Source organism: Cervus elaphus, chromosome 1 (assembly GCF_910594005.1).
Source record: "Cervus elaphus chromosome 1, mCerEla1.1, whole genome shotgun sequence".
Classification (NCBI taxonomy): Eukaryota; Metazoa; Chordata; class Mammalia; order Artiodactyla; family Cervidae; genus Cervus; species Cervus elaphus.
Window position 1 is genome coordinate 76,844,521 of NC_057815.1, and position 26,140 is coordinate 76,870,660.

Genomic DNA, 26,140 nt, shown 5'->3' on the forward strand with positions numbered 1-26,140 from the left:
TATTTGTTGCTTGTTTCAATGTTTATTTGAAGAATATTTAATTCTTATTCCTCATATAATGGCATATAATTATGTGAACAATGTATTGCATGTTTTCAAAACAGCATGGTATTGCTGTATCTATCTTTCACCTGGGGGTGGTAACTTTCTATTTAAACAGTTTAATTGCAATTGTGAAAGTGCTATTTTCCTTAACAGAGTTTTAATATTTAATATATTGTTTGAGGCAAATTTATAATATATTATTGCTTAAAACTGAATTTACTTCTATGACCTTTATACATAGATTAAAAACTTTTTTAAATATAGCAAGGTTATACTAAATTATAGAAGTAACAGTACCTCTAACATAAAAGAAACACATTAAGTAATACTATGTATCATACAGACAAATGAACTTTGTTTTATCAAATATTACATTATGTTCAACATTTAGTCCTCCTTAAATTTTTTATCCAGTTGATTAATACATAAATGTTAATACTTATACTCCTTAAAATTACTTTAGTCAAAGGAATGAGAAGTCAAGCTAGTGACTAGGAGAAAACATTTGCAAAAGATACATCTGATAAAGGACTGTTATCCAAATTATACAAAGAACCCTTAGAATTCAACAATAAGAAAAGGAACAACCTGATTTAAAATATGGGCAAAAGACTTGAACAGATACCTCACCAAAAAAAGATGATTAGGTAACAAGCATATGAAAACATGTCCAACAGCATATCATTAAAGAATTGCAAGTCAAGGCAACAGAGATACACACCTATTAAAATGGCCAAAATCCAGAACTCTGACAACATTAAATGTTGGTTAGGATGTGGAGCAAAATGAACTCTCATTTATTGCTCATTGGAATGCAAAATGGTGCAGCCACTTTGGAAGACAGTTTGGCAGTTCCTCATAAAACTAAACATATTTTTAACATTTGATCCAGCAGTCATCCTCCCTGGTACTTACCCAAATGGGTTGGAAACTTAGGTCCACACAGAAACCTGCATATGGATGTTTATAACAGCCTTACTTACAATTGCCAGAACTTGAAAGCAACCAAGTTGTCCTTCAGAAGGCAAATAGATAAATTGTGGTAAATTTAGATAATGGAATATTATTCACCACCAAAAAGAAATGAGCTATCAAACCATAAAAAGACATAATGGAAACTTCAGTGAACATTACTAAGCCAAAAGAGCCAATCTCAAAGGGCTACAAACTGTATGATTATGGCTATATGACTTTCTGGAAATGGCAAAACTAGGGAGATATAAGAAGATCAGCGGTGTCAGGTGATCGGGTGAGTGGATGGGTGTGGAGGAGGAATAGGTGGAGAACAGAGGATTTTTAGAGCAGTGAAACTACTCTGTATGACATGGTAGTGGTGGACACATATCATTATACATTTGTTCAAATGCACAGACAACTCCAAGAGTGAACCATAATAGACTATGGACTTGAGGTAGTGAGATGTGTCAATGTCAGTTTATCAGTTAAAATGACTGTGTATCTCTATGACATGGGACATTGTTAGTGGGTGAGGTTGTTCATTTGTGAGGATGGGTTATATATGAGCTTTCTATACTTCCCATTCAATTTTGTTCCAAACTGCTCTAAAAAGCAAAAATTATTAATTTAAAAAATACTTTTAAGACAAAAAGTTTCCTTAGGACCACTTGAAAGTTTTTTTTTTAAACACCTCCTTATATTCTGTTGAAGAGTAGCAGGAAAAAGTGAATTCTTTTATTTATGCTTTTATGTTATAATTAACTAGGTGAAATCTACAAGTAAAATTTCAAGGAATTCAAAAATATATCCTAGATTTTGGTTGCTGTGACAAGATAGTGAAACAGAAACAAACTCTAAAAAACGAGGTGAAATAGCCACATTTCATCTAAAGATAGAAACTTTCCTAGTAGCTTAAGAAAGAGGACTTTGAGGGCTAAGATCATAGAGATCTGGAAGGTAAGGATGATTAGAAATGCCCTTACAAAGTTAGTGTAGGACTGTCAAGTCCATTACCGACTCAGCATATTTTTCGCACTCCTGGGCAAACTCCGGGAGATGGTGAAGGACAGGGAGGCCTGGAGCGCTGCAGTCCATGGGGCTGCAAAGAGTCGGACACGACTTGGCAAGTGAACAACAACAACAAAATGGGCTGGAGGCTAGAGGCCAACCTTAGCAACAGGAGTCACTTGAAGTTCTAGAAGCCACTTGCAGTTCCTAGAAGCCGCCTGCAGTTCCTGGCCACATGGGATTCTTGCTTACTTCATCAAGCCAACAGAGGGATCTATAAAGGGTGTCTGCTAGCAAAATAAAGCCTTATATAATGTAATATAAACACAAGAGAGACATCCCGTTATCTTTTCTACATTCTGTTGGTTAGAACAAAGTCACAGTTTCCACCTGCACTCAAAGGAAAGAAATTCTACAAAGATGTGAATACCAGAAGAGAGAGGTCATTGCAGATCACTTTAGGGTCTTTCCACCATAAGCACCTATCACATGCCAATTCCTAGGCCAAACGCTTTCTCTACAATCTTTCATTTTGTACAACCATGTTAAAAGTCTCTCAGTTATAAAGTGTTAACATGAGTTAACATCTAATCAGCTTCTCTGATAGCTGAGTTGGTAAAGAATCCGTCTGCAATGCAGGAGACCCTGGTTTGATTCCTGAGTCAGGAAGATCTGCTGCAGAAGGGATAGGCTTCTATATGAACATCCATATATAAACATCCATATGCAGGATAGAAGACTCCAGTATTCTTGGCTTCCCCTGTGGCTCAGCTGATAAAGAATCTGCCTGCAATGTGGGAGACCTGGGTTCGATCCCCTGAGACCCCCTGGAGAAGGGAACGGCTACCTAATTCCAGTGTTGTGGCCTAGAAGGGAACAGCTACCTAATTCCAGTATTGTGGCCTGGGGAATTCCATGGACTGTATAGTCCATGGGGTCGCAAAGAGTCGGACACAACTGAGCGACTTCCACTTCCACTGATTTTATTCTTGCCTTTGAAAACTTTGTAACATCTCATTATTTACCATTTTCATTGATCTTGTTCACTTTCTAACAATTCCTAGCATTATATAGTTTTAAACAAATTATCAAAGGTAATAAGAATGAGAACAATTTGAGAAATTGGTCCTATTCCTCTTAGCAGGTTAAGGTACAAAGGAAAAGTAGCTGAAAAGAGTGGACCAAAAAAAAAAGAGTGGATCGAAACCCTCACCCTTGCATGCCCTTGAATGTTTACTCTCACATATAATTTATAATTTAGCTAATTGTGGGTCAAAAAAATCATTTTCCTTGGCATACTGTGGATATTGCTCCAACATCTTCTGGCATTTAATTGCTGTTAAGAATTACAATAACTCTCTGATTCCATTCCTTGACATATGATCACTTATTTCTTTTTTTCTCCCTTAAACGTTGGATACATACTTTCTTACAATTCTGGAGGCTAGAAGTCTGAGATTAAAGTGTCAGCAGAACTGATTTCTTTGGAGGCCCCTCCAGCTGGTTTGTGGATTAGACATCTCTGCTTTTATTGATACATGGTCTTCCCTCTTTACTTCTGTGTCCTAATCTCCTCTTCTTGTAAGGATACCCATTATATTGGATTATGGCTCATCCTAAAGACATTATTTTAACTTAATTACCTCTTTGAAGATCCTATTTCCAAATTCAAACACATTCTGAGATATAATACAAAGGGTTAGCATTAAAAGTATAAAATTTCAACATCTGAAATTTTAGGAGGACATAGTTCAGCTCCTAACACTGCTCTCTCTGCTTTTGTCCTTGTTTCCTAAAGTCTAGTTTCCATCCTCTGGAAACTTTGAAATTTTCTTTTTATCCCTGGTGATCTCAAATTCACAATTCTGGGTCTTGGTTTTCATTTATTGCTCATGGCATCCAATGCCTTCTTTTAATTTGAAGATCTATGCCCCCGAATTTTAGCAAATTTTCTTGTGCAATTTTTTGCTTTCTTCTCATTTGTTTTCTCCACTTTTTGTGTGATTCCTTTTTTTTGTGTGTGTGTGTGATTCCTAATGGTTGAATATTGGACTTTCTGGACTGATTCACTGTTTTCAATTTCTTTCTCCAAGCTATTCTTTTTGCATAAGTTCTATAACTTTTAATTCTATTAAATTTACTTTTTCATTTTAGATTGTTATGTTTTTAATCTCCAAGAGCATTGTTGGGGTTTTTTTTTTACAATTTTTTTTAACAATTATAACAACTTCAATGGCGTATAATTTACACGCCATAAAAGGGTGCCCTCTTCAACTGAGCAGTTCCACGAATTTTAACAAATGAAGACACCCATGAAACCATCATCCCAACTGCAGAAAGTTTCCATCCATCCCTTTATTGTCAATTTCTTGACTTTTCAGCCTCAGGCTACCACCAATCTACTTTATAGATTAATTTTGCCTATACTATAATTTTATATACTAAATCAAATAATATGACATGTACTCTTTAGTGTCTGGTTTCTTCTACTCAGCAGAATATTGTTGCATAAGCCAGTAGGTTATTCATATTTATTGCTGAATAATATTTCATTGTACTGGTATATCACAATTTCTTTATTCACCTGTTGATAAGTATTTGTGAATAAAGCTACTGTGAACATTCATCTGCAAGTCTTTGTGTGGACATATAATTTCAGTTCTTTTGGGTAAATACCTTGGAGTAATACTGCTGGTAATAGATGGGTGTATGTTTAACTTTATAAGAAACAACCGAATTGCTTTTCAAAGTGATTGAACCGTTTCACATTCCCAATAGGAACATATGAAAGTTCTGATGGTTCCACATCCTTGCCAACACTGGCTCTTCACAGTCTTAATTTTACCCATTCTGGTGGGTACGCCATGTTATCTCATAGTGGGGTTTTTTTTAATGTTCTTTTTTTTAAATTGGAGGAGAACTGCTATTTTGTGTGTTCTCATTGTTTTTAATCTGCAGTTCCCTGATGACTGATGATATTGATTACCTTTGAAATTTGTGTGTGTGTGACTATCTTTTTATATGATTATTAGCCATTCATATGGGCTTCCCAGGTGGCTCAGTGGTAAAGAATCCACCCACCAATGCAGGGGCAAGTTCAGTCCCTGGGTGGGGAAGATATCGTGGAAAAGGAAATGGCAACCAACTCCAGTATTATTTTTTTTTTAATTTTGAATTGGAGGATAATTGCTTTACAATATTGTGCTGGTTTTTGCCATACATCAACATAATCAGCCATAGGTATACATATGTCCCCTCCCTCCTACACTGTTTAACTCCTCTAGGTTGTCACAGAGCACCTGATTTGAGCTCCCTGCATACAGCAAATTTCCACTGGCTATCCACTTTACAGACGGTAATTTATATGCTTCCATGCTACTCTCTCAATTCATCCCACCATCTCCTGCCACTGTGTCCACAAGTCTGTTCTCTATGTCTGGGGTCTCCATCGCTGCCCTGCAAATAGGCTCATCAGTACCATCTTTCTAGATTCCATATATAGCATTCTCTAGGATCATTAATTCTATAGAATCAAGAACCTCAGCACATGAAGTATGAAATGCTATTCACCACACATACGATACTTGTCCTGGAAAGTAGCGTCCTCATGTGCCAGTGCTCAGCTGTGTCCGACTCTTTTGCAACCCCACGGACTGTAACCTGCCAGGCTACACTGTCCACGGAATTTTCTGGGCAAGAATACTGGGGTGGCTTGTCATTTCCTGCTCCAGGGGATCTTCCTGACCCAAGGATCGAACCCACATCTCTTGCGTCTCCTGCATTGGCAGGCAGATTCTTTATCACTGGAGCCACCTGGGAAGGCCTAATGTTAATAAGCAATATTTGTTTTTCTCTTTCTGACTTCACTCTGTATAACAGGCTTTAGGTTCATCCACCTCATTAGGACTGACTTAAATGTATTCTTTTTAAGGCTGGGTAATACTCCCCTGTGGGCTTCTTCGTGGCTCAGTGGTAATGCAGGAGACAATGCAAGAGGTGCAGGTTCAATCCCTGGGCCGGGAAAATCCCCTGGAGGAGGGCATGGCAACCCACTCCAGTATTCTTGCCTGGAGAATCCCATGGACAGAGGAGCCTGCCAGGCTACATCCATAGGGTCACAAAGAGTCAGACACAACTGAAGTGACTTAGCATGCATGCGATATTCCATTGTATTTATGTACCACAACTTCTTTATTGATTCATCTGCTGATGGACATCTAGGTAGCTTCCATGTCCTAACTATTGTAAATAGTGCTGCAGTGGACATTAGGGTACATGTGTCTTTTTCAATTATGGTTTCCTCAGGGTATATGCCCAGAAGTGGGATTGTGGGGTCATATGGTAGTTTTATTCCTAGTTTTTTAAAGGAATTTCCATACTATTTTCCATAGTTGCTCTATCAATTTACATTCCCACCAAGAGTGCCAGAGGGTTTCCTTTACTCCATACCCTCTCCGGAATTTATTGTTTGTAGATTTTTTTTTTTTTTTTAATTTTTTTTTTTTTGCAGATTTTTTTATGATGGCCATTTTGATCAGTATGAGGTAATTTTGATTTGCATTTCTCTAATAATGAGCGATGTGGAGCATCTTTTCATGTGTTTATTAGCCATCCATATATCCCACTCCAGTATTCTTTTTTTTTTTTTTTTCCACTCCAGTATTCTTACCTGAGAAATCCCATGGTCCACAGGGTCGCAAAGAGTCAGCCATGACTTAGTGACTAAACACAACAAGCCATTCATGTCTCCTTTTATCAAGTATTCATTCAAATCTGCGGCCATTTTTTAATTGGTCTGTTTTCTTCTTCCTTGTGAATTACAAGGATTCTTTCTATAGTCTTAATGTAAATCCTCTATCAGATATGTATTTGGCAAATATTTTGTCCTGGTCATGGCTTGTCTTTTCATTTTCTTAGGAGTGTCTTTCAAAAAGCACAAGTTTAAAATTTTGATTTTAAAGTCCAATTTATCTGTTTTTCTTTTATGTTCATTATTTCTTTTTTTTTTTTTTCTTACACATAGTAGGCATTTAATGAGTACACTGAAATAACTGGATTGAACTGGATCCACAGCAGAATGAATACCAGGCAGTTGAGTGCTACCCACACTGAAATTCCTCATGCAGATCAAAGCAGACTTGTTGCCATGTTCAATTATCACTCAGCCCTTGGCAAGGATCTATGTTTCCAGTGTTTCTCAAAAAGACTGTTATTTGCAAAAATATCACCGGGTTGCTTTTCAAGAGGAAGTGAGGGCAATTTAACTCCTGTTTGGAAAGGATCACCTCTGAAGTTGACATTTCCCAATTATCCTTCCCTCAGCTGGCTCACTGGGCTTCCCTGGTGGCCCAGACAGTAAAGAATCCACCTTTCCACAATTTGCCACTCCTGGAAGCTCAGAGTACTTCTCCTTTGTCTTGTCACCTCTCTACAAATTTAATGTTCTTTTGTGATGCTGTGTTCGCATCCTCTTAAATCTGCGGCTCTGAGACTGATGTACCCATAGGCTAGAATAGATGTGACACTGGGCCAGATTCCAGGCCCAGAACTCGAGACACTGGCCTGATTCTGGGGGCACTTGCCCTGGGAACTCAGCCTCTAGGCTGTGAAGTCCAGAAAGCCCTGTGGAGTGAGCAGTCCGCGTGATGAGGAATCAAAGCTCCTAGCTGATAGCCAGCACTAACTTGTCGGCTGTGTGATGCATCATCTTGAAAGTGGATTCTAGTTGAGTTGCCCCACAGAGGCCACACGGAGCACAGAGAAGCCATCCCTGCCGAGTCCTGCTCAATTTAGGATTGTGGCAGAATACATGATTGTTCTTAAGTCATTAAGGTCTGGAATGGTTTGTTACACAGCCGTACCCCATCTCCCTCCTGCACTTGGGTCTCCTGTCCAAGGGCGCGGGGCCCACCTGGAGGTTCCCTCTCCCACCACTCTCCTTTGCTTCTGTTTTGTTGGCTGGTGACCTGCCCTGGGCTTAGAGCAGTGTGCATACGTTTTCATGCATGTCTGACTCTTTGTGACCCCATGGACTGTAGCCCGCCAGGCTCCTCTGTCCATGGGATTTTCCAGGCAAGAATACTGAAGTGGGTTGCCATTTCCTCCTCCATTATGTTCATTATTTCATATGTCCTGTCAATAAATCATTGTCTGTGCCAAAGCTGTAAAGACTCCCCTCTGTTTTCTTCTAGACATTTTATAGCTTCAACTTTTACAGGGAAGTCTACTTTTTATGTATGCATGAAAAGTACGATTCATTTTCCTCCATTCAACTATGCAGTTGTTTTAGCAAGATTCATTTAAAAGCCTGTCCTTTCCCCATCTAATTATCTGAATTATTTTGGAGTCTTTGTTGAAATCAATTGATATATTTGGGGCCCTCTATTAGGTTTCATTCATCTCTGTCTCTCCTTGTGCCAATACTGTACAGTTTTGCTCACTATAGCTTTGTAGTAAGTCTTAAAAAGAAGTAGTATAAGTCCTCCAACTTTATTCTTTCCCCAAGTTATTTTGGCTGTTCAAAGCGCTTTGCATTTCCATGTATATTTTATTTATTTATTTATGGCTATGCTGGGTCTTTGTCTCTGCGCTGGCTTTTCTCTAGTTGCCAGGAGAGGGGGCTGCTCTCTAGTTGTGCGCGGCATCTCATTGCAGTGGCTTCTCTCTCCGCGGAGCTCCGGCTCTAGCGCATGCAGGTTTCAGTAGCTGTAGCGCTTGGGCTCGGCAGTCGTGGTTCCTGGGCTCTAGGGCACAGGCTCAATAGCTGTGGCACACGGGCTTAGTAGCTCTGAGGCATGTGGTATCTTTTCGGACCAGGGATCGAACCCGTGTCTCCTGCATTGGCAGGTGGATTCTTTACCACTGAGCCACCAGGGAAGCCCCACCATGTGTATTTTAGAACTAGCTTGTCAACTTCTAAATCAAAGTACTTCTGGGAATTTTGCATTGCATTAAATATATAGAAAATTTTGAGAAGAATCACCCTCAACGATTATGAGTCCTCCAATCCATAATATATTTTTCAAGCTATTGAAAATATCTCCCAGCAACATTCATAGGTTTCAGTATGCAAGGGTTGCCTATTTTGTTAAATTCATCCTTAAGCAGGTCATGTCTTTTTATGCTATTCAAAATGCTATTTCTAAAATTTAATCTTCCAACTTCTAGGTATATATCCAACAAAATTAAAAGCATATTCACATAAAAACTTGTATACAAATATTCATTGCAGCACTTTTCATAATAACCAAAAAGTGGAAACACTCAAATGTCTACCAAACTAAGAATGAATATGCAAAATGAGGCATATCCATACAATCCACTATTCAACTATAAAAAGGAATGAAATACTGATAGATGCTACCACATGGGTGAACCTTGAAAACATTATGCTAAGTGAAAGAAGACAGACACAAAAGACCACACATATTACATGATTCCATTTATAGGAAAAGCCCAGAATAGGCAAATTCATAGACAGAAAGTAGATTAATGGTTGTCAGAGGCTAGGGGGAGGAGGGACAGAGAAGAGTTTGCTATTAGACATGAGATTTCTTTTTGAGGTGATATAAATGTTCTAGAATTAGATAGTGTCATTGGTTTATGTCATTTATGAATATACTAAAACCCATTGAATTGAATACTTTGAGATAATGAGTTTGTGAATTATACCTCAATTTTTAGAAACTGTCTCTTCCAATTGTTTATTGTTACTGTATAAAAATACAATTATTTTTCAGTTATTGACCTTGTATCCTGTAATCTTGTTAAATTCAATTATTCTACTCTTCCTTAGCATTTTCTATGACATAATCTTCACATTCACAAATAGAGTTTTACTTTCTTCTGTTTTTCCTCACCTTACTGTGCTTGGCTGAACTACCAGTATGCTGTTAAGGATGATGTGTTTGAGAATTTGAAAGTAAATGTAACAAACGTTAGCATGTTATAGGGTGTTCTTTGTACTATTCTTTAATCTACTTCATGTCAAAAAAGCTAAAACAAAACAAAACTGAAAACTATGTTCCCAGCACTGTTCTAGGCAAATATTGTTATTTAATTCTCTCATTACCTCTTTGAGACAGGCATTATTACCTAAGTAATAATCTACAGGCAAATATTTTAGAAAAGAGGAGACTGAGGCATAGAAAGGTTAAATAGCCTACTCAAGTTCACGCAGTAAGCAGCAGAAGCAGTAACAGTGAAGGCAGCCTGGCTTCACTCTATGCTCTTTGGCATGATGTTATTCTGTCTCTCCACAGAGTGTATTTTTAGCTTTTGTTTCAAGGTTGGAGGGTTGGGGAGGGCATGTAAGCTTTTGTTTGGAAGGATCACAGTTTTGTTTTTTTTTTTCTTAAGCCCCAGCCCTTGTTTCACCCTTGTATTGGTAACTTTGGGATTGTCCCAGTTCTGACCTCTTGAACATGTTTTCAAGATGTAGCTTCTAGTACTTTTAGCAACATTCCTTCACCCTGCCTTGTCCCCTTAACCAATTCATAGTTAATGAGAAGACTGAATAACTAAGACTTGGGGCCAGTTACTTATCAAAGGACATACAGTCATGTATGGATGTGAGAGTTGGACCATAAAGAAAGGTCAGGGCCGAAAAATTCTTGCTTTTGAACTGTGGTGCTAGAGAAGACTCTTGAGAGTCCCTTGGACTGCAAGGAGATCCAACCAGTCAATCCTAAAGGAAATCAACCTTGAATATTCATTGGAGGGGCTGATGCTGAAGCTGAAGCTCTAATATTTTGGCCACCTGATGCAAAGAGCCAACTCATTGGAAAAGGCCCTGATACTGGGAAAGACAGAAAGCAGGAGGAAAAGGGGGCAAGAGAGGATGAGATGGTTGAATGGCATCACCAGCTCAATGGACATGAGTTTGAGCAAGCTCCAGGAGATGGTGAAGGACAGGAAAGCATGGCATGCTGCAGGCCATGGGGTCACAAAGAGTTGGACACAACTGTGATTGAACTGAAATGAACTGATGAAAACTCAAATTATAGCACTAAAATTAAGTAGTTATATCAGACAATAGTATAAGAATGTTCCCCAAAAGTGCAACAATTTGGGTGTAGGTAGTTTAATTGGGCAGAGAAGGCAATGGCACCCCACTCCAGTACTCTTGCCTGGAAAATCCCATGGATGGAGGAGCCTGGTAGGCTGCAGTCCATGGGGTCTCGAAGAGTCGGACACGACTGAGCGACTTCACTTTCATTGGAGAAGGAAATGGCAACCCACTCCAGTATTCTTGCCTGCAGAATCCCAGGGACGTCAGAGCCTAGTGGGCTGCCGTCTATGGGGTTGCACAGAGTCAGACACGACTGAAGTGACTTAGCAGCAGCAGCAGCAGTTTAATCGGGAGGCAGCAAGAAAGACAGAAAAGGAAGAAAGGTAGGACAGGACAACAAACCAAAGGCATATTATCAACAAGAAACAAGGGTCACTTGTGTAAAGGCCACTCTCACAAGGATGCAAAATACCTCTCATAACAGTCCTCATGGAAGCTGGGAGGCTGGAGTATTTACCAGTGACTTCCATTCTTCACTGATTGAAGGTTTCTCCTGATGGGGAAATGCAAATTCCTCTACATTCTAGGGAGCTCCAGGGAGGCCCAAGAAAGCCGAATGTAGAAAGACAAGTGGCCGTGTCCTGGGTTAGGCTTTGTGCTCTGTGCACAAAGTCAGTCAGCACTGTCTCAAAAGTGAGCCAGGGGATTGCGATGCAGGCACCAGAGGAGTCTGCTACAACTTGTCATGACCAATGATTTCCCTATGAGTTTCCGAAGTTGTCAGCAAGCAGCCATGTTACATGACTAGCAAAAAAAAAAAAAAAATGAGTATGCATAACTATAATAAAACAAGTATATTGAATAGTCTGTGCTGACTTTTTAAATTATAAAAAAATATTCTCTGAGTAGACTGTGTGTGTGTGTGTGTGTATAAACCTGTGAAGGTACGGTGTTCCTTTTTTATTCTTATTCCTTTTCCTTTTATTTATTTTTTTTTACCACTCCATGCAGTTTGTGGGATCTTAGCGCCCCGACTAGGGACTGAACCTGGGCCAGTACAATGGAATCCAAGATCCTAACCACTAGGCCCTCAGGGAACTCCCAGGACTGTACTTCTCATGTTCTTTGTTTGTTTGCTTGTTTTTAAATTAGTTTTTCTTGAAGTATAGTTGCCTTACAACACTGCGTTAGTCTCCACTGTATAGCAAAGTGAATCAGCTATATGTATACATACATCCTGTCCTTTTTGGATTTCTTTCCTGTTTAGGTCACCACACAGCACTGGGTTCCCCTAGCCACACAGTAGGTTCTCATTACTTATCTAGTTCACGCACAGTATATCATGATATATATATTATATATATATATATATATATATATATATATATATATATGTCAATCCCAATCCCTCAGTTCATCCAGATGTTCTTATTTGCAGAACAGATATAGAGACACAGATGTACTTCTCATGTTGATACATTGATGTCCCATTCTGGCAGATGTGGGTGGGATGGGGTAGGGCATTAGGAAGAACAAGGGAATATTTTCTGAGACTTTGGTCATTTACTCCCTGCTTCAGATTCTTGTGGCTCCTTATTGTGAGTAAGTATACTAAACTAATTAAATGTTTGGGTATTGAGTCAGTTTTGGGACTATTTGAACATCAAAATAGATAAATATGGTAATGGACTATAATTTTGTGTTCTAGGACTCCCAAGATCATCCTCATATCCAATGATTTGCTGCAAGAACTCACAAGGCAGTGAAGTCGCTACACTGGTGTTACAGTCAGTTAAGATGAAAGGACATAGATTAAAATCAGCAATGATGAAAGGATATAGATTAAAATCAGCAATGGCAAAAGGCACAGAGAACAGAGTATAAGTGAGGGAGACGAGGTTGAGCTTGAAGTTGTGCTCTCCCAATGGGGTCCTGCAGACACTCGTCACATGAAGTACTGCCAATCGGAAGTTCACTTGAGTCTTGATGTCCTGGGTTTTGGGGGGAGGTTGTTCACATAGGCGTGGCTGACTCCCTGGTAACTGATCTTAATTCCCTAAACCTTCGAGAGGTCAAGCTGATACTGTGTGGTCCAAAGCCCCCACCATAAATCACATTGTTAGCATTACTCACTGGTGTGGTCCAAGGCCTCGGGTAAATAAAACCACTCTTAACAGGCAGGATATTCCAAGTGCTTAGAAGTTATGGCTCTGAAGCCTGGATGCTAAGTCACTTCAGTTGTGTTCCATTCTTTGTGATCCTATGGATGGTAGCCCATCAGGCTCCACTGTCCATGGGATTGTCCAAGCAAGAATACTGGAGTGGGTTGCGATGTCCTCCTCCAGGGGATCTTCCCAACTCAGGGATGGATCAAACCTGCATCTCTTACATCTCTTGCATTACAGACAGATGCTTTATTGCTGAGCCACTAGGGAAGGCCCTGGAGCCTGGCGAGGGCCACACCTTTCTTTGGAATATACAACATTTGGACAACCTGAACCTGCCAAGTTCATTCTGCACGATGCAAATCCACTGAATAAAAAATAATTCATGAATTTATACTGAAATGAATAAATAGATAGATGGGTTGATAAACAGGAGATAAGGAAAAGTTCCTTCTTATAGAAGAATGATAACTAATGATTATGAAAGAAAAGATGGATTTAGAAAAATCACAATTCAGTAACCATAATAATAATCGCTTCAATCAAGAATCATCAGGTGGACTTCCCTGGTGGTCCAGTAGTTAAGACTGCATGCTTCCAAAGCAGGGGCACAGGTTTGATCCCTGGTTGGGAAAGTTCTGCATGCATGCCATGTGGCCAAATAAATAAAGGTCAACAAAATTGAATATATCACTTTAAAAAAATGACTGTAGAAGTGTGTGCATATGTGATTACATTTTTCAAAAGTCACCAGTGGATGCTATAGTGAGTTGATTGGCGGTTCCCCCAAAGATGTGTCCATCTCCTAATCCACAGAACATGTGAATGAGACCTTATTTGGGAAAAGGGTCTCTGGTGATGTCAATAAGTTAAGGATCTTGAGATGAGATCACGCTGGATTAACCAGGTGGGCCCTAAACCCAAAGACAAGTGTTCTTAAAAAGGATGGAGGAGAAGACAGACATACAGAATGTGAAGACAGAGGCAGAAATTCGAATGAAGGGGCCAACCTAAGGAATGCCCTAGAAGCTGAAAGAGGCAAGGAAGAATTCTCCCCGAGAGCCTCCAGGGGAAGCACACAGCCCTGTAGACAGCATGATTTGGGGCTTCTGTCCTCCAGAATTGTGACACAAAAATTTCTATGGCTTTAAGCCACCCAGTTTGTGATAATAAGTTGCAGCTCTCATAGGAAACTAATACAGATACTAAAACCAGCGGTGAAGGAATGATGCTTTGGGAGTTTACAGTCTTAAAGTACCAACAAAATATTACTATAAAAGAAAATATAGACACTCTTTAGTGGAGATAGGAGCCCCTCGTGGCTCAGACAGTAAAGATCTGCCTGTAGTGCGGGAGACCTGGGTTTGATCCCTGTGTTGGGAAGATACCCTGGGGAAGGAAATGGCAACCCACTCCAGTATTCTTGCCTGGAGAATCCCATAGCAGGCTACAGTCCATGGGGTCGCCAAGAGCGACTTCACTTTCCCTTCACTTTCACTTTAGTGGAGATGCCTGGCAGTAGCACTTTAACCAAGCTTATTGGGTTCAGAAGTCAAATATAGCTGGTTTGACGCTCCGCTTATATTAGCATCAATTTATATTAGTTTACACGATTTGGGCAGTTAACTTCATTAAGCCTCAATTTCCTGTAAAATGGAAATAATAACCAATACCCACAGTGTAAGAATATTCTGAGGATTAAATAACTATAGTTATAGATATACTACAGTTTGTAGATAAACTATAAAAAGACCATAGCACAGGACCCAGCACGTTCATATTCAATACATATTGGCTACACTTCTTTTTCTTCCTGAGCAAAAGCAGCTGGACTTTATTGCAGGGGAGCTCCAGAGGAGCAGGGTAAGTGAGGGTCTCTGCATAACTCCATTGCAGGACTGACAGGTCTCAGATCTGTCTGGAAGACGGGAGAGGATCTATTCTGCAGGTTGGACACCCAGGCCCCCTCTACTTGGGGCCAAGGTAGGAAACAGCCTTTCCTGTTTTCTCCAGGGTCTCCAGCAGAGTGTCCACGCTATGCTCAGAGGTGATGCAAACCTTCTTGTTGGGCAGGTCAATGTCAAACTGAACTCCTCCTAGCTTGTTGAGGACATGAGTGACAGCGTTAGCGCAGGCCTCACAGGTCATGTCCACGGAGAACTCATGCTTTGTTGGAGCTGAAGAGGCGGCGGCAGCGGCGTTGGTGACGGCTTCCTGGCTCTCCATATTGGTTATTCTGATGAAAGTAAAAGTCTAAGTGTTAGTCGCTCAGTCGTGTCTGACTCTTTGCGACCCCATGGACTGTAGCCTGTCAGGCTCCTCTGTCCATGGAATTCTCCAGGCAAGGATACTGGAGTAGGTTGCCATTCTCTTCTGTTATAATTTACAGAATGAGGTTTAAATTTCCTGTAACCTACTCAGGGAGATAAAAGATAACATTCAATGATCGACTTGATCAGACCATATCCCTACCTTTCCAGCCCATACTTCAAGTGGGCTCTAACCCCTGACCTCTTGGTCTCCAATTATGCAACCTGGCTTCTTCCAGACCCCTATCAGCTAAACTATAGTCACAGAGCTCAAGAGATCATCCAATTCATAGCTCAGACCACTTCCTCTACCTGCAAAACTGATGATCAAGTAGGCTTCCTGAAGCTCTGCTCACTGGAAGGAATGTGACTCATCCCTGTCTTTCAGTGACACCTGTGGCTTCCAAAGAAGCAGGTATAAATGCAGCTTTTCTGACCCCATTGCAGTTTCCCTGGAGGGTAAGACAAGCAACAGAGATAGCAGCCAAAGATGGTTGATAGGATCTAAGCCTCAGAGAAAATGATAGTGGGACTTACTTCATTTCTGATTTTCTCCCCCCTTTTTTTCTGTGGGATCTTAGTTCCTTGGCAGGGGGCTGCGGCCATGAAGGAGAAGGCAACGGCACCCCACTCCAATACTCTTGCCTGGAAAATCCCATGGACGGAGGACTTCACTTTCCCTTTTCCCTTTCATGCATTGGAGAAGGAAATGGCAACCCACTCCAGTGTTCTTGCCTGGAGAATCCCAGGGATGGAGGAGCCTGGTGGGCTGCCATCTATGGGGTCACACAGTTGGACTCGACTGAAGCGACTTAGCAGCAGCAGCAGCGGCCATGAAAGTACCAAGTCCAAACCACTGAACCATCAGGGAACTCCCTCATTTCTGATGTTGTAATTTAATTTCTGATGTTGACCTAATAGAGTGAAATCAGTTCTCCCCAAGCAAAAACAGGATTATAGTTCCCCCTCCCTATGCCAGAAGAGAAAGGAAAAATGGAAGATTAAGGCCTCTCCCCTAATCAACCCAACTGCCACAAAACTTGACCTTCTTGCATCTTTCTAAATAATGGTTATCTTTTTGTAACATTAGAATATATGGACTTACTGACTACATTTCAAATCTGTCAACCCCCAACACTGCATTTCTCCACAAGCTAAAAAAACAAGGATGCCTCAGTGGAGATACAGTTTCATTACTTCCTCCCTCAACTGAATGCCTCTATTAACCTAAAACAATCTGAACCCTGGGCTTCAGTTTCCTCAACAGCAGAATGTAGGTGATGAACTACTCTAAGCTTCCTGCCACTTTAGATACATGGTGATTTTCTAATGGGATGGGAGGAAGGTGGGAAATGTGAGAAGAGTGTCCATGGACACTTTTCTTTGGTCATGCCTTGCAGCATGTGGGATATTAGTTCCCCGACCAGGGATTGAATCCTTGTGCCCTGCATTGGGAGCACAAAGTCTTAACCACTGGACCACCAGGTAAGTCCCTCATGGACAATTTCTGAGACATCACTATCTTATAGACAATAAAACTCAGAAGGAGTTGAAGATGTGGATGGAAGAGGAGGAAAGACTTTTAAGTGTAGGATCTTAATTCATCTTGCAACCAAATTGCCTTTATTTCCAGAAAAAGAGTATGTAAATGATTAAATGGAATTTCTGAATGGGCATTTAAAAAATTGTATTTGGATTTATTCATTCAATAAATATGTATTTAGAGCCTAATGTCAGGTGTAGCACTAAGTACTGCAAATAGAAGGATGAATTAAACACAACTCCTTCCTTGAAGGAACTCATGATCTGTGAGAGAAAGGGGCAGATATACAACGAATCATAATGCCACAAGATAGTGTTGAATACGGTAAATGTTATAGGCACCATAGAGCAACTGAAAAGGAAGCAGTTGGTTTTGCCTTGGAATGATGAGGAACTGTCATGAAAGACATAACCGTTGATCTGGATCTTAAATTCCACAGGCAAAAAATGGAACGAATATTTTTATTTAAAACAAGAACAACAAGGCTCATTGTCGACTTTTGGTGCTGTGTAAGTTGCAAAGAGTCGGACACGACTGAGCGACTGAACTGAACTGAAATCAGACTTAAAGGGCTCCCAGTGGCTCAGTGGTAAAGAATCCGCCAGCAATGCAGGAGACACAGGTTTGATCTCTGGGTCAGGAAAATCCCCTGCAGAAGGAAATGGCTACCCACTCGAGTATTCTTGCCTGGGAGAGCCCATGGACTGAAGAGCCTGGTGAGCTACAGTTCATGGGGGTGCAAAAGAGTTGGACAAGATTTACAGACTAAACAAGAACAACAGATCAGATTTAAACAGCTGGGTTGGGAATTATTTGAAAGATAACATGAAAAGTTTGCAGTGTTGGGAGTATGTTTTCAGTAGGGAAGACGACATTCTTCAGGTAATATCATTAATTTTACCAAAAAGACTTTGTGATGTTTTATGATGTTATTTGTAGACATGTTGCAACATCAGAAACACTTGCATTGACTTAAACTAAATTTCACTTAATGGGCAAAGGAACATCACATATGGTGACAGAGTAATATTATTTTTAAAATACTAAAATTTTCCTTTAATATTTTTCCTCTGATTTATGTGACATAAACAAACTACATAATGGTGTGAGGGACTATAAAGGTTTTATTGCCACTTGTTTGGTATTGCCTGTGTAAGTTCTGAGTACCAGTTGTGGGTATCAAACTGTCATAAAACATTTATAACATGCCACTCCACTTTTCATACAGACAAAACTTTAGGGCTCACAAAAATACCTACAAATGAATAGTAGTGAAAACTTTGCTTTATTTATATAGATTACAGATCTCCAGTCAGGAGTAAGAAAAATAAATGTTGTATGGAAGATTTGTTACTTCTCTGCAGGGTCTTAGATTATCTGGCAAATTCCTTCTCCAAAGAAAACCACTTTTCAAAGATGTCCTCAGAAAGTGCATACTGGGATTAACATAAAATCCGCAAAGTCACTTGTGTCCACACATTTGAATTCATTTGCAAATAACGACTACTCACTTCCTTGCTTTCCCACCCCGGGACAGGACTCCAAGCAGCACAGGTGACGAAAGACTTACAAAAAAAAGGAATGAATAGGAACAAAAGGATGTAGGCGCCAGGAGAAAAACAGAATCTTCCAGGACAAAATTAATCTCAGAAGGAACAGCAGGTCCAAAGCCAGGGATTACTGAAGTTTAAATTGCTTTTTGCATGGTGATCAGAGATAATGTATCAGATTTATTGTCTTCTACGATGCCTGTCTTATTTGTTTAACCTTCATGTTAAGCTTATCTTGAGGGACAGATTTCTGTACTAAGCACATAAATAGGTGTTAAACCTGTATTGATTTTTTAAAAGGGTGATGGTCAATCAACTTCACTGTTATTAACTTTTACTTTATGCCTTAAGGGCCAAATAATGTTTTCTATGATTCTTGTTTCACTACTCCTAAGTTACTAGAAGAAACAACAACTCTCACATACAACAGGGAACCGCAAATAATCTTTAATTCCCCTCCTCCCCCAAACAACCTGGACGCCGGACAGGAAACGTTTGGGTAGAGTCCTGCTGAAGTTCCAAGTCTCAAACAAAAAAATCCAACAGTGAGTTTAAATTTATGGTAATTAAAGTCATCCAGATGGTGGCTGTATTAATCAATGAAGAGGCAGTATTCATCTTGGGACAGAAGATTCTGAAACCCAGAATGAAAAAAATCCCCAAGGTGGGGGTGGGGACAGTTAATAAAAGCCCCCCAGGGAAAGGTCCTTTCAACGAGGGTTAGAAAAGAATACGTTTGAATTTGAATCTCTTTGAATATAAATCTCCCCTAACAGCAGGAAAAGGGTCCTCTAGCCCAGCAAGCTTTGGGCAGGAAGGGGGTAAACGGAACTGTAAAACAGTCTGCTCAGCTGTTTCTGGTTTGGGACGAGGGGCAGAGAAAGGAGTCGCGATGTGGGAACTGAGTATTTGAGTAACTCAAAATAACTCGAAGGGTCAACTAACGAACTCCAGGCAAAGCGTTGACAAGCCTCCCCCGCCGCAGCACCCCGCGCCGGGTTTCCGCTGTTTCCCCCTCCTTCGCGGAGGACGCCGGCAGGCGCGGCCCCTTCCCACGCGGGGCGCGGCGGGCGCCGACGGCTCCTCCTGGAGCAGCCGAGGGCGGGAAGTCCGCGGCTCGCGCGGGCTAGGGCTGGCGGCCGCCCCTGCGATTCCCGGAGCCGGCCTGGGCCGGGCAGGCCTCAAGCCTTCTCCGCCCGGGCTGGCCTTCCAGAGGCGGCGGCGGCGGCGGCGGCAGCGGCAGCGGAGGAGGAGGCCGTCTCTGGCCCGCGAGCCGCGAGCGCGGGGCGCCGAGGGGAGGCGGGGCGAGGCCGCGGGGCGGAGGGGGGGGGCGGGAGGTGCATCCTGGGAAATCCACCAACATGGGGCGCAGCCACCGCCGCCGCCGCCGCCGCGAGTCCCGGCCGCGGATGCCGCCGCTCCCCTGACGCCCAGCTGGGGCCTCGCGGCGCACCGCGGCCCGGCTTCCCCTGGCACAGACCGGCCAGCGCGCCCTCCGCCCGCTCGCCCGCGGCCATGTGAGGGGGCAGCTCCCTCCGCCGCCGCCGCCGCCTCCTCTTCCTCCCCCCGCCCCCTCCCTCCCCTCCCGCCCCCCTCTCACTGGGCCCTAGAGGAGCCCCCACCGCAGCCCGCCCGCCCTCCGCCGCCCCCAGGATGGACAGGAACTACGCGACCTCCAGCTTCGCCGACCCGCCGCCGCCGCCGCCCGCGCCCCCCGCCGCCCCCTCCAGCGCCGCCGCCCCAGCACCCCCCGCCCCCGCCTGGGCCTACGAACCCCGAGCCGCGGCCGCCGCCTCCAGCAGCCGCGGCAGCGGCGGTAGCAGCCCCAGCCTCAAGGCCAGGTAGGGAGGGTGGGCGGCGGGGGGTCCTGGCGGGTCGGGAAAGGCCGGGGATGCGTTTGGGGCCTTTGCCCCCGTGCAGCACCGCCCGAGGCTTCGGGTCGGCGGGGAGCCCCCCCTGCTCGTCTCCTCGCCTTCACCGTGCCGGGAGAGGCGGCTGGTAACTCCTGTGGGGTGGTTTCGGGGTGGGTGGGGGCGCCCGATGCGGGATTTGCAGCGGGGGAGCGTGGGTAAAAGGGAGGCTTGGGCGGGAGTCGTGGGTCTCCTTCACCTCCGCGTCCTAGGCTCTCACATGGTGAAGTTTGGGTTCCTGGCTGAACTCCGCGATCAGGGAAACTCGGGACTCGTGCCGGGGGGCCAAGCGGGGCGCCGAGGAGTTCGGGGCAGTGACATTCCATTGTATTGTGACGGACAATGTGGTCTTGGGGGCCCGGGCGGTGAGCGTGAGGGTGGGGGAGGCGGGAGCGCTAGAGGCGCGGAGCCGAGTCTCTGACACTGGGGGACCTGGGGCGAGGGGGTGGCCTGTGCTGCTGGAGAATCCCGGGGACGTGGGGGCCTGGGAGGGGGCCCCGGGGATGCGAACGCTGCGCCTGGGCTGGGTGACATATGTTCGCAGTGGTGGCCAAGATGAAGCTGTTTCTCTTCCATGCGTTCAAACTTACTCTTGGGTGTCCTCCTCTTAACAACAGCAGGAAGTAAGGAATCTCTCTTTGCCTTCTGTGTTTTGGGGTGATTAAGAGTTGGGAAGAAACCGGAGGTGGGGGGCGGTCAGTGAAGGCCGTAAAGGTTGAAGAACCGAAGCATGCTTCTCCATTTCGTTTCTGAAGCCCCGGCTCATTATGTAGCGTGGGGTTCAAGAGTTCATCTTTGCTCCAGCATGACCAAGGGAATCTAAAATGTTGACTCTTACTAGATGTTTAAGCTCGCGGGAAATGTGTAGTAGTGCTACACTGCGAAACGGTCCATTTGAATGATAACTGGAAGGCGTGGTTTGGTTTGGATGATTTGGGAGCGGGGTGTTTTAAAGCCACCTCTGCCGAACAATGCAGAAATCTGGTAGGTGCAGCTTCTGATTACAAGGACCAGGGAATCCTGGGTTGCTAATGACTTCATCCTCAGCTACCAACAGGAAGCTTCGTGGCTTTATGATCTCATCAGATTTTTTTTATTATTGTCACAGCAGAAGTGAACTTTTTTTTTTTTTTACTTTATATATATTACAGTATTCTAGGTTTTCTTCTTTTGTAGAAGTTGCACGTTCACGATTTGCAAAGTATGTGCGAAGAGTAACTGGTCTTTGTCTTAGATAATACCTTGGGATGATTGTTGAGAGAATGAGAAAAAATTCGTTCAAGAAAAGGAAAATATGCTTTCATAGAAAATTTAAGGTCCTTTGTTTAAAAGAGATGGGGTTAAGAAAATAATAATGTGATGTGCCAATGTGGAGCCAGATAATTAAATGCTGAGACCTCTCAGAAATAGTCATAACTTTGAATTACATACAGTTTAAGGAGTTCATGAAAAATGTTTGGCACTTTTCCCTTTTATTTAATTTTTTTTTTTTTTGGTGGTAATTTGACTATCATTTTACAAGTAGCTTTTGCATATATACCATAATTTAAAGTTACTTTCTCTTCAGTGAACAACAATGATAGATGTTTATGCAGCATAGTTTATGTTTTAAATGACAATTGTTTTATTAGGTACGTGAAACAAATGCTATCTAGTTATGTCTGTTGTTTCTTTTAGCAGAATACTTCTGAGGCAAGAAACTAAAATCTACTTGTCATATTTTCCAAATGTTATTTATCACAGTAACAAAGAATGACTTCCCAAACACATTTGAAAACAGTAAGTAGATTTATTTGGAACACATAATCTAAAAGGGATTTATTTTGTTTATTGAAAACGATTGATTCTTAAATGCTCAACCCCTCCCCTCTTAAAATATATTTTGGGGGTGGAGTTAGCTAAATTATAGCATAGAAAATGCAGGCTTTCCCCCTCCCCCATGAACTTGCTTTGTTAACATCTTGTGTTAGGATCAGGCCATCTGTACAGGGCTACACACACTTCTTAATTGTACCTCATTTTATTCCTCAAACTGTGTGAGTGCTCTCTTCAGTTGTATAAAAAATACTGAATCTGAAATATGCCCTGTAAGTCTTTAAGTATTGTGTGTTTTCGGAAAACTGTTCATAATTTTTTATAACGTTTTGAAAAGCTGTTTCATAATTCATGTATCAGTTGAATGTTTTTGTTCCCCCTTGTGGCAGTTTTTCTTGAAGGTGCAAATGAATACTGGTTGTGATGATGTGATGTGGATACTTATCCGTAAGGAGTTAGCCTGTCTGTCACCTTGTTTCCAATAACCTGTTCAGAAGCTTAACAGATGGTGGTGACATTCAGTTGTTACTGATATGGGCTCTAACATCCTACTTTATGTCTTTACTTGGTCCTGAAATGAAACATTTTCATCAGCTGATAGGAAATAGCATGGTAAACATTTTTTCATGAGTTCTGAAATAACACTTTCTTGGTATAACAGCTCCACAAGATACTAGATATTTCCATTGGTTTAACAATTGAAAAATAAAGAGCTAATGGGAAAACTCTAGCATTTCACTTTAAATATTGTGTATAGAGATTTCTGAATGTTTCTAAAATATTTCTTGCTGGGTCCATGGAAATTTCAGGGCTAAGACCTGATCATATATACATTTCCATTTATTTGTGCTCTTAGTTTTAGGGACCAAATGAGCATATATCTTTATTTCTCACCATGCGGTTAGAAGTATTCTTTGTGGGGCTATTTTAGATGCTCTAAATACCTTTGCATATAAGATGATCATCAGGAAGCTACAGACCTGCACCTTTTCTCTCCTTGACATTTGTGTCTTTGTACAGAATAGGAAGAGACAGGCCGTTTCATCATGGTTATGATAGATGTTGTATTGGTATTTGAGTATACACCAGAAGATGACTAAACGGAAATATTTTGTTTTAAAATAAAATTGTATTTGTTTTGCCTTTTTGACTTGAAACAGTCTTTTTTGCCACCAGTTTTTAGAATTTCCTAAATTATAAATTCATCCTGATTTTAGTATGAATGTAATGAGTGTGATAGGTCGTCCATTTTATTGTCCAAAAGACAAAACAATGATTAGCTTCTCCAAAAGTGGTCAGCTACTATATTAAGGACATTTTGTGTGCACGCTCACTTCCTTCAACCCTGTCTGACTCTTTGCCACCCTGTGGATGATAGCCTGCCAGGCTCCTCTGTCCTTGGGATTCTCCAGGCAAGAGTACTGGAGTGGGTTGCCATGCCCTCCTCCAGGGGATCTTCCGGACCCAGGGATAGAACCCAGGTTCTCCTCACTGCAGGCAGATTCTTTACCACTGAGCCACTGGGGAAGCCCAAGGACATTTTGAGTAAGTTTTAAATCTAGCATTTTCCTCAAGGCTTTTGGGATAAGACCTGAAAGATCACAATTCGTAAGGAGTAGAGACAATCGCAAAGTAATGAAAGGTTATTTGGAACAAACTTCTGCTGTTCATAATTTCCCATAGAAATAATGTTGTAAGTAATTTGTAATGTTCTAAGTAATGTCAGTTACTGACAACTGATTTGTGCTAGCTACTGTTTTAAGTGATCAATGCAAACACTATTTAATCCTCAAAGTAATCTTTTGAGGGTAGGTATTGTTTATACCTTCTTTTTTAAGAATTGGAAACTGAGACACAGTGACATTAATAAACTTACAGCCACATAGCAAGTAAGTACTGGAGCAGGGATTTAAACCTGGGCATGTTTCATTACTGAACTGGACAGCTTAGATAGGCTGATACTGTAATCTACCTATTTAATGGGTTAATGATCGTTTATAACTGGCCTGGAACCCTGAACATCATTAATATCCTTATTTCATGTTCTTTATCATTGTTGTCCGTCTTTTTTCCTAATTGAAACATACTTCCTTTCATTTCCATAGCACTGTACTTTCTGACTGTCCTCTTTCCTCTCTGGGCTGCTGCTGTTTCCTGTTCTTCACTCCTCTAACCTCTACATGTTGTCTCCTCAGGGTTTGGGGTTGATAGGATTTCTTGTCCATTCTTTTGTCCTCGGATATCACATCCATGCCCATGACTTAAAATACCATCTCTAGAGATGCCCATATGTACATCTAAAGCCCAAACCTCTTCTGAGCACCTAATTGCGTATCCATCTACCTCTTCGAGCTTTTATTGGCTATGTAGCAGGAATCATTAGTGATGAGCTCATACTTTCCCCATCCACCCCACCTCTGCTTCTCGAGTGAAGCCTTTCTCAGTCACGCCTCTGTCCATCAAGTTGCTCAGGCCAGAACCTGGGAGTTGTGCGTGCTCTGTCACCAAACCTTGCTGACTTCTATTTCATCTCTTAAATAATATCTTGAAATTGTCTACTTTGTGTTTCTGCTGCTCCAGCCTGATCCAAGCCACCATTATTTTTCTTTTGGATAACTAAGTAATCTTAAATCTTTACTTCCTTCAGTTCATTCCTTTATTTTTTTAAATGGAAGTTTAGTTGATTTGGGGTTCCCTGGTGGCTCAGATGGTAGAGAATCCGCCTGCAATGTGGAAGACCTGGGTTCGATCCCTGGGTTGGGAAGATCCCCTGGAGGAGGGCATGGCAACCCACTCCAGTACTCTTGTCTGGAGAATCCCCATGGACAGAGGAGCCTGGCGGACTCCATGGGGTTGAAAAAAGTCAGATGCAACTGAGCAACTAAGCACAAGCACATGGTTGATTCACAGGCTGTGCCGATCTCTGCGGAGCAGGGGGTGACTCAGGTTTACACATATACACATTCCATTCTTTTTTAAATATTCTTTTCCATTATGGTTTATCCTAGGAGATATAGTTCCCTGTGCTATACAGTAGGACCTTGTTATTTATCCATTCTAAATGTAATAGTTTGCATCTACCAACCCCAGATTCCCAGTCCATTCCTCTGCCTCCCTCACTTCAGTTTGTTCTGTTCATAGAATTCAGAGTGATTTTAATTTAATTTAATTTTTGGCTGTGCCGGGTCTTAGTTGTGGCACTTGGGATCTTTCTTGCAGTATGCGGGATCAACCAGGTATCAAACCTGACCCCTTGCATTGTGAGGGTGGAGTCTTAACCACTGGACCACCAGGGAAGTCCCAGAGTGGTTTTTAAAAACACAGATATACCAGTTTGATCATGTTGTTCCTTTGCTTAGTACCTTTCCATTGCTACTCCTACACCTTAAGGTCAAGTTTAAAAAAATCTGAAATGTGTTGTGTATGGTCCTGCATTTACTGGTCCATTTAAAATTCCTTGGGTCATCCTAAATTCCTTTCTACCTTAAAGCTCTCCTACACCCTGTCCCTTCCACCTATCTCTCAGCCTTTCTCTATCTTCCAACCTGACTTCTTAAGGTATTTCATGTTAGAAACCTGCTGCTGTTCAACCTCTGCTCCCTGTTGTTCTGTGCAATGGTATATGCATACTATCTTTCAGCAAAATTCTCAGAAATGTAATTACATACCTATATGCTGTGTAGGTGGGGCTTCCCAGGTGGCCCAGTGCTAAAGAATCCACCTGCAATGCATGAGACAGAAAAGACGCTGGTTTGATCTCTGTGTTGGGAAGATCCCCTGGAGGAGGAAATGGCAACCCACTCCAGTATTCTTGCCTGGAGAATCCCA

The 26,140-nt window shown here is 42.0% G+C and overlaps 2 protein-coding genes across 5 annotated transcripts in view; one reads left to right on the forward strand and one right to left on the reverse strand.

The window, feature by feature from the left end:
- Positions 1–15,018: 15,018 nt before the first annotated feature.
- Positions 15,019–21,390, reverse strand: LOC122697952 (copper transport protein ATOX1-like). Of its 3 annotated transcripts, none has more exons than XM_043908852.1 (2): positions 21,088–21,390; positions 15,019–15,421 (listed from the first exon to the last, which is right to left on the reverse strand). In XM_043908852.1, the coding sequence occupies exon 2, from the start codon at positions 15,409–15,411 to the stop codon at positions 15,154–15,156; it is 258 nt and encodes an 85-aa protein (XP_043764787.1). In that variant the 5' UTR covers positions 15,412–15,421; positions 21,088–21,390; the 3' UTR covers positions 15,019–15,153. The 3 variants fall into 3 exon arrangements, with proteins under 3 accessions (XP_043764787.1, XP_043764788.1, XP_043764785.1); XM_043908853.1 differs by lacking the exon at positions 21,088–21,390 and adding an exon at positions 20,718–20,917; XM_043908850.1 differs by lacking the exon at positions 21,088–21,390 and adding an exon at positions 20,566–20,736.
- QSER1 (glutamine and serine rich 1) overlaps positions 20,115–26,140 on the forward strand; it is an 80,797-nt gene continuing 74,771 nt past the window's right edge. The window contains exon 1 of one of the 2 annotated variants that reach the window (XM_043908848.1): positions 20,115–20,428. In XM_043908848.1, the coding sequence (XP_043764783.1) occupies positions 20,241–20,428 (188 nt within the window). In that variant the 5' untranslated portion in view covers positions 20,115–20,240. Of the gene's footprint in view, positions 20,429–22,177; positions 22,277–26,140 lie in introns of those variants that run through there. The other variant, XM_043908849.1, reaches the window with a different exon arrangement.

Bases quoted from the DNA above. Each gene is read 5' to 3' on its own strand.
- LOC122697952 (XM_043908852.1), bottom strand. From the start codon at position 15,411: ATGGAGAGCCAGGAAGCCGTCACCAACGCCGCTGCCGCCGCCTCTTCA.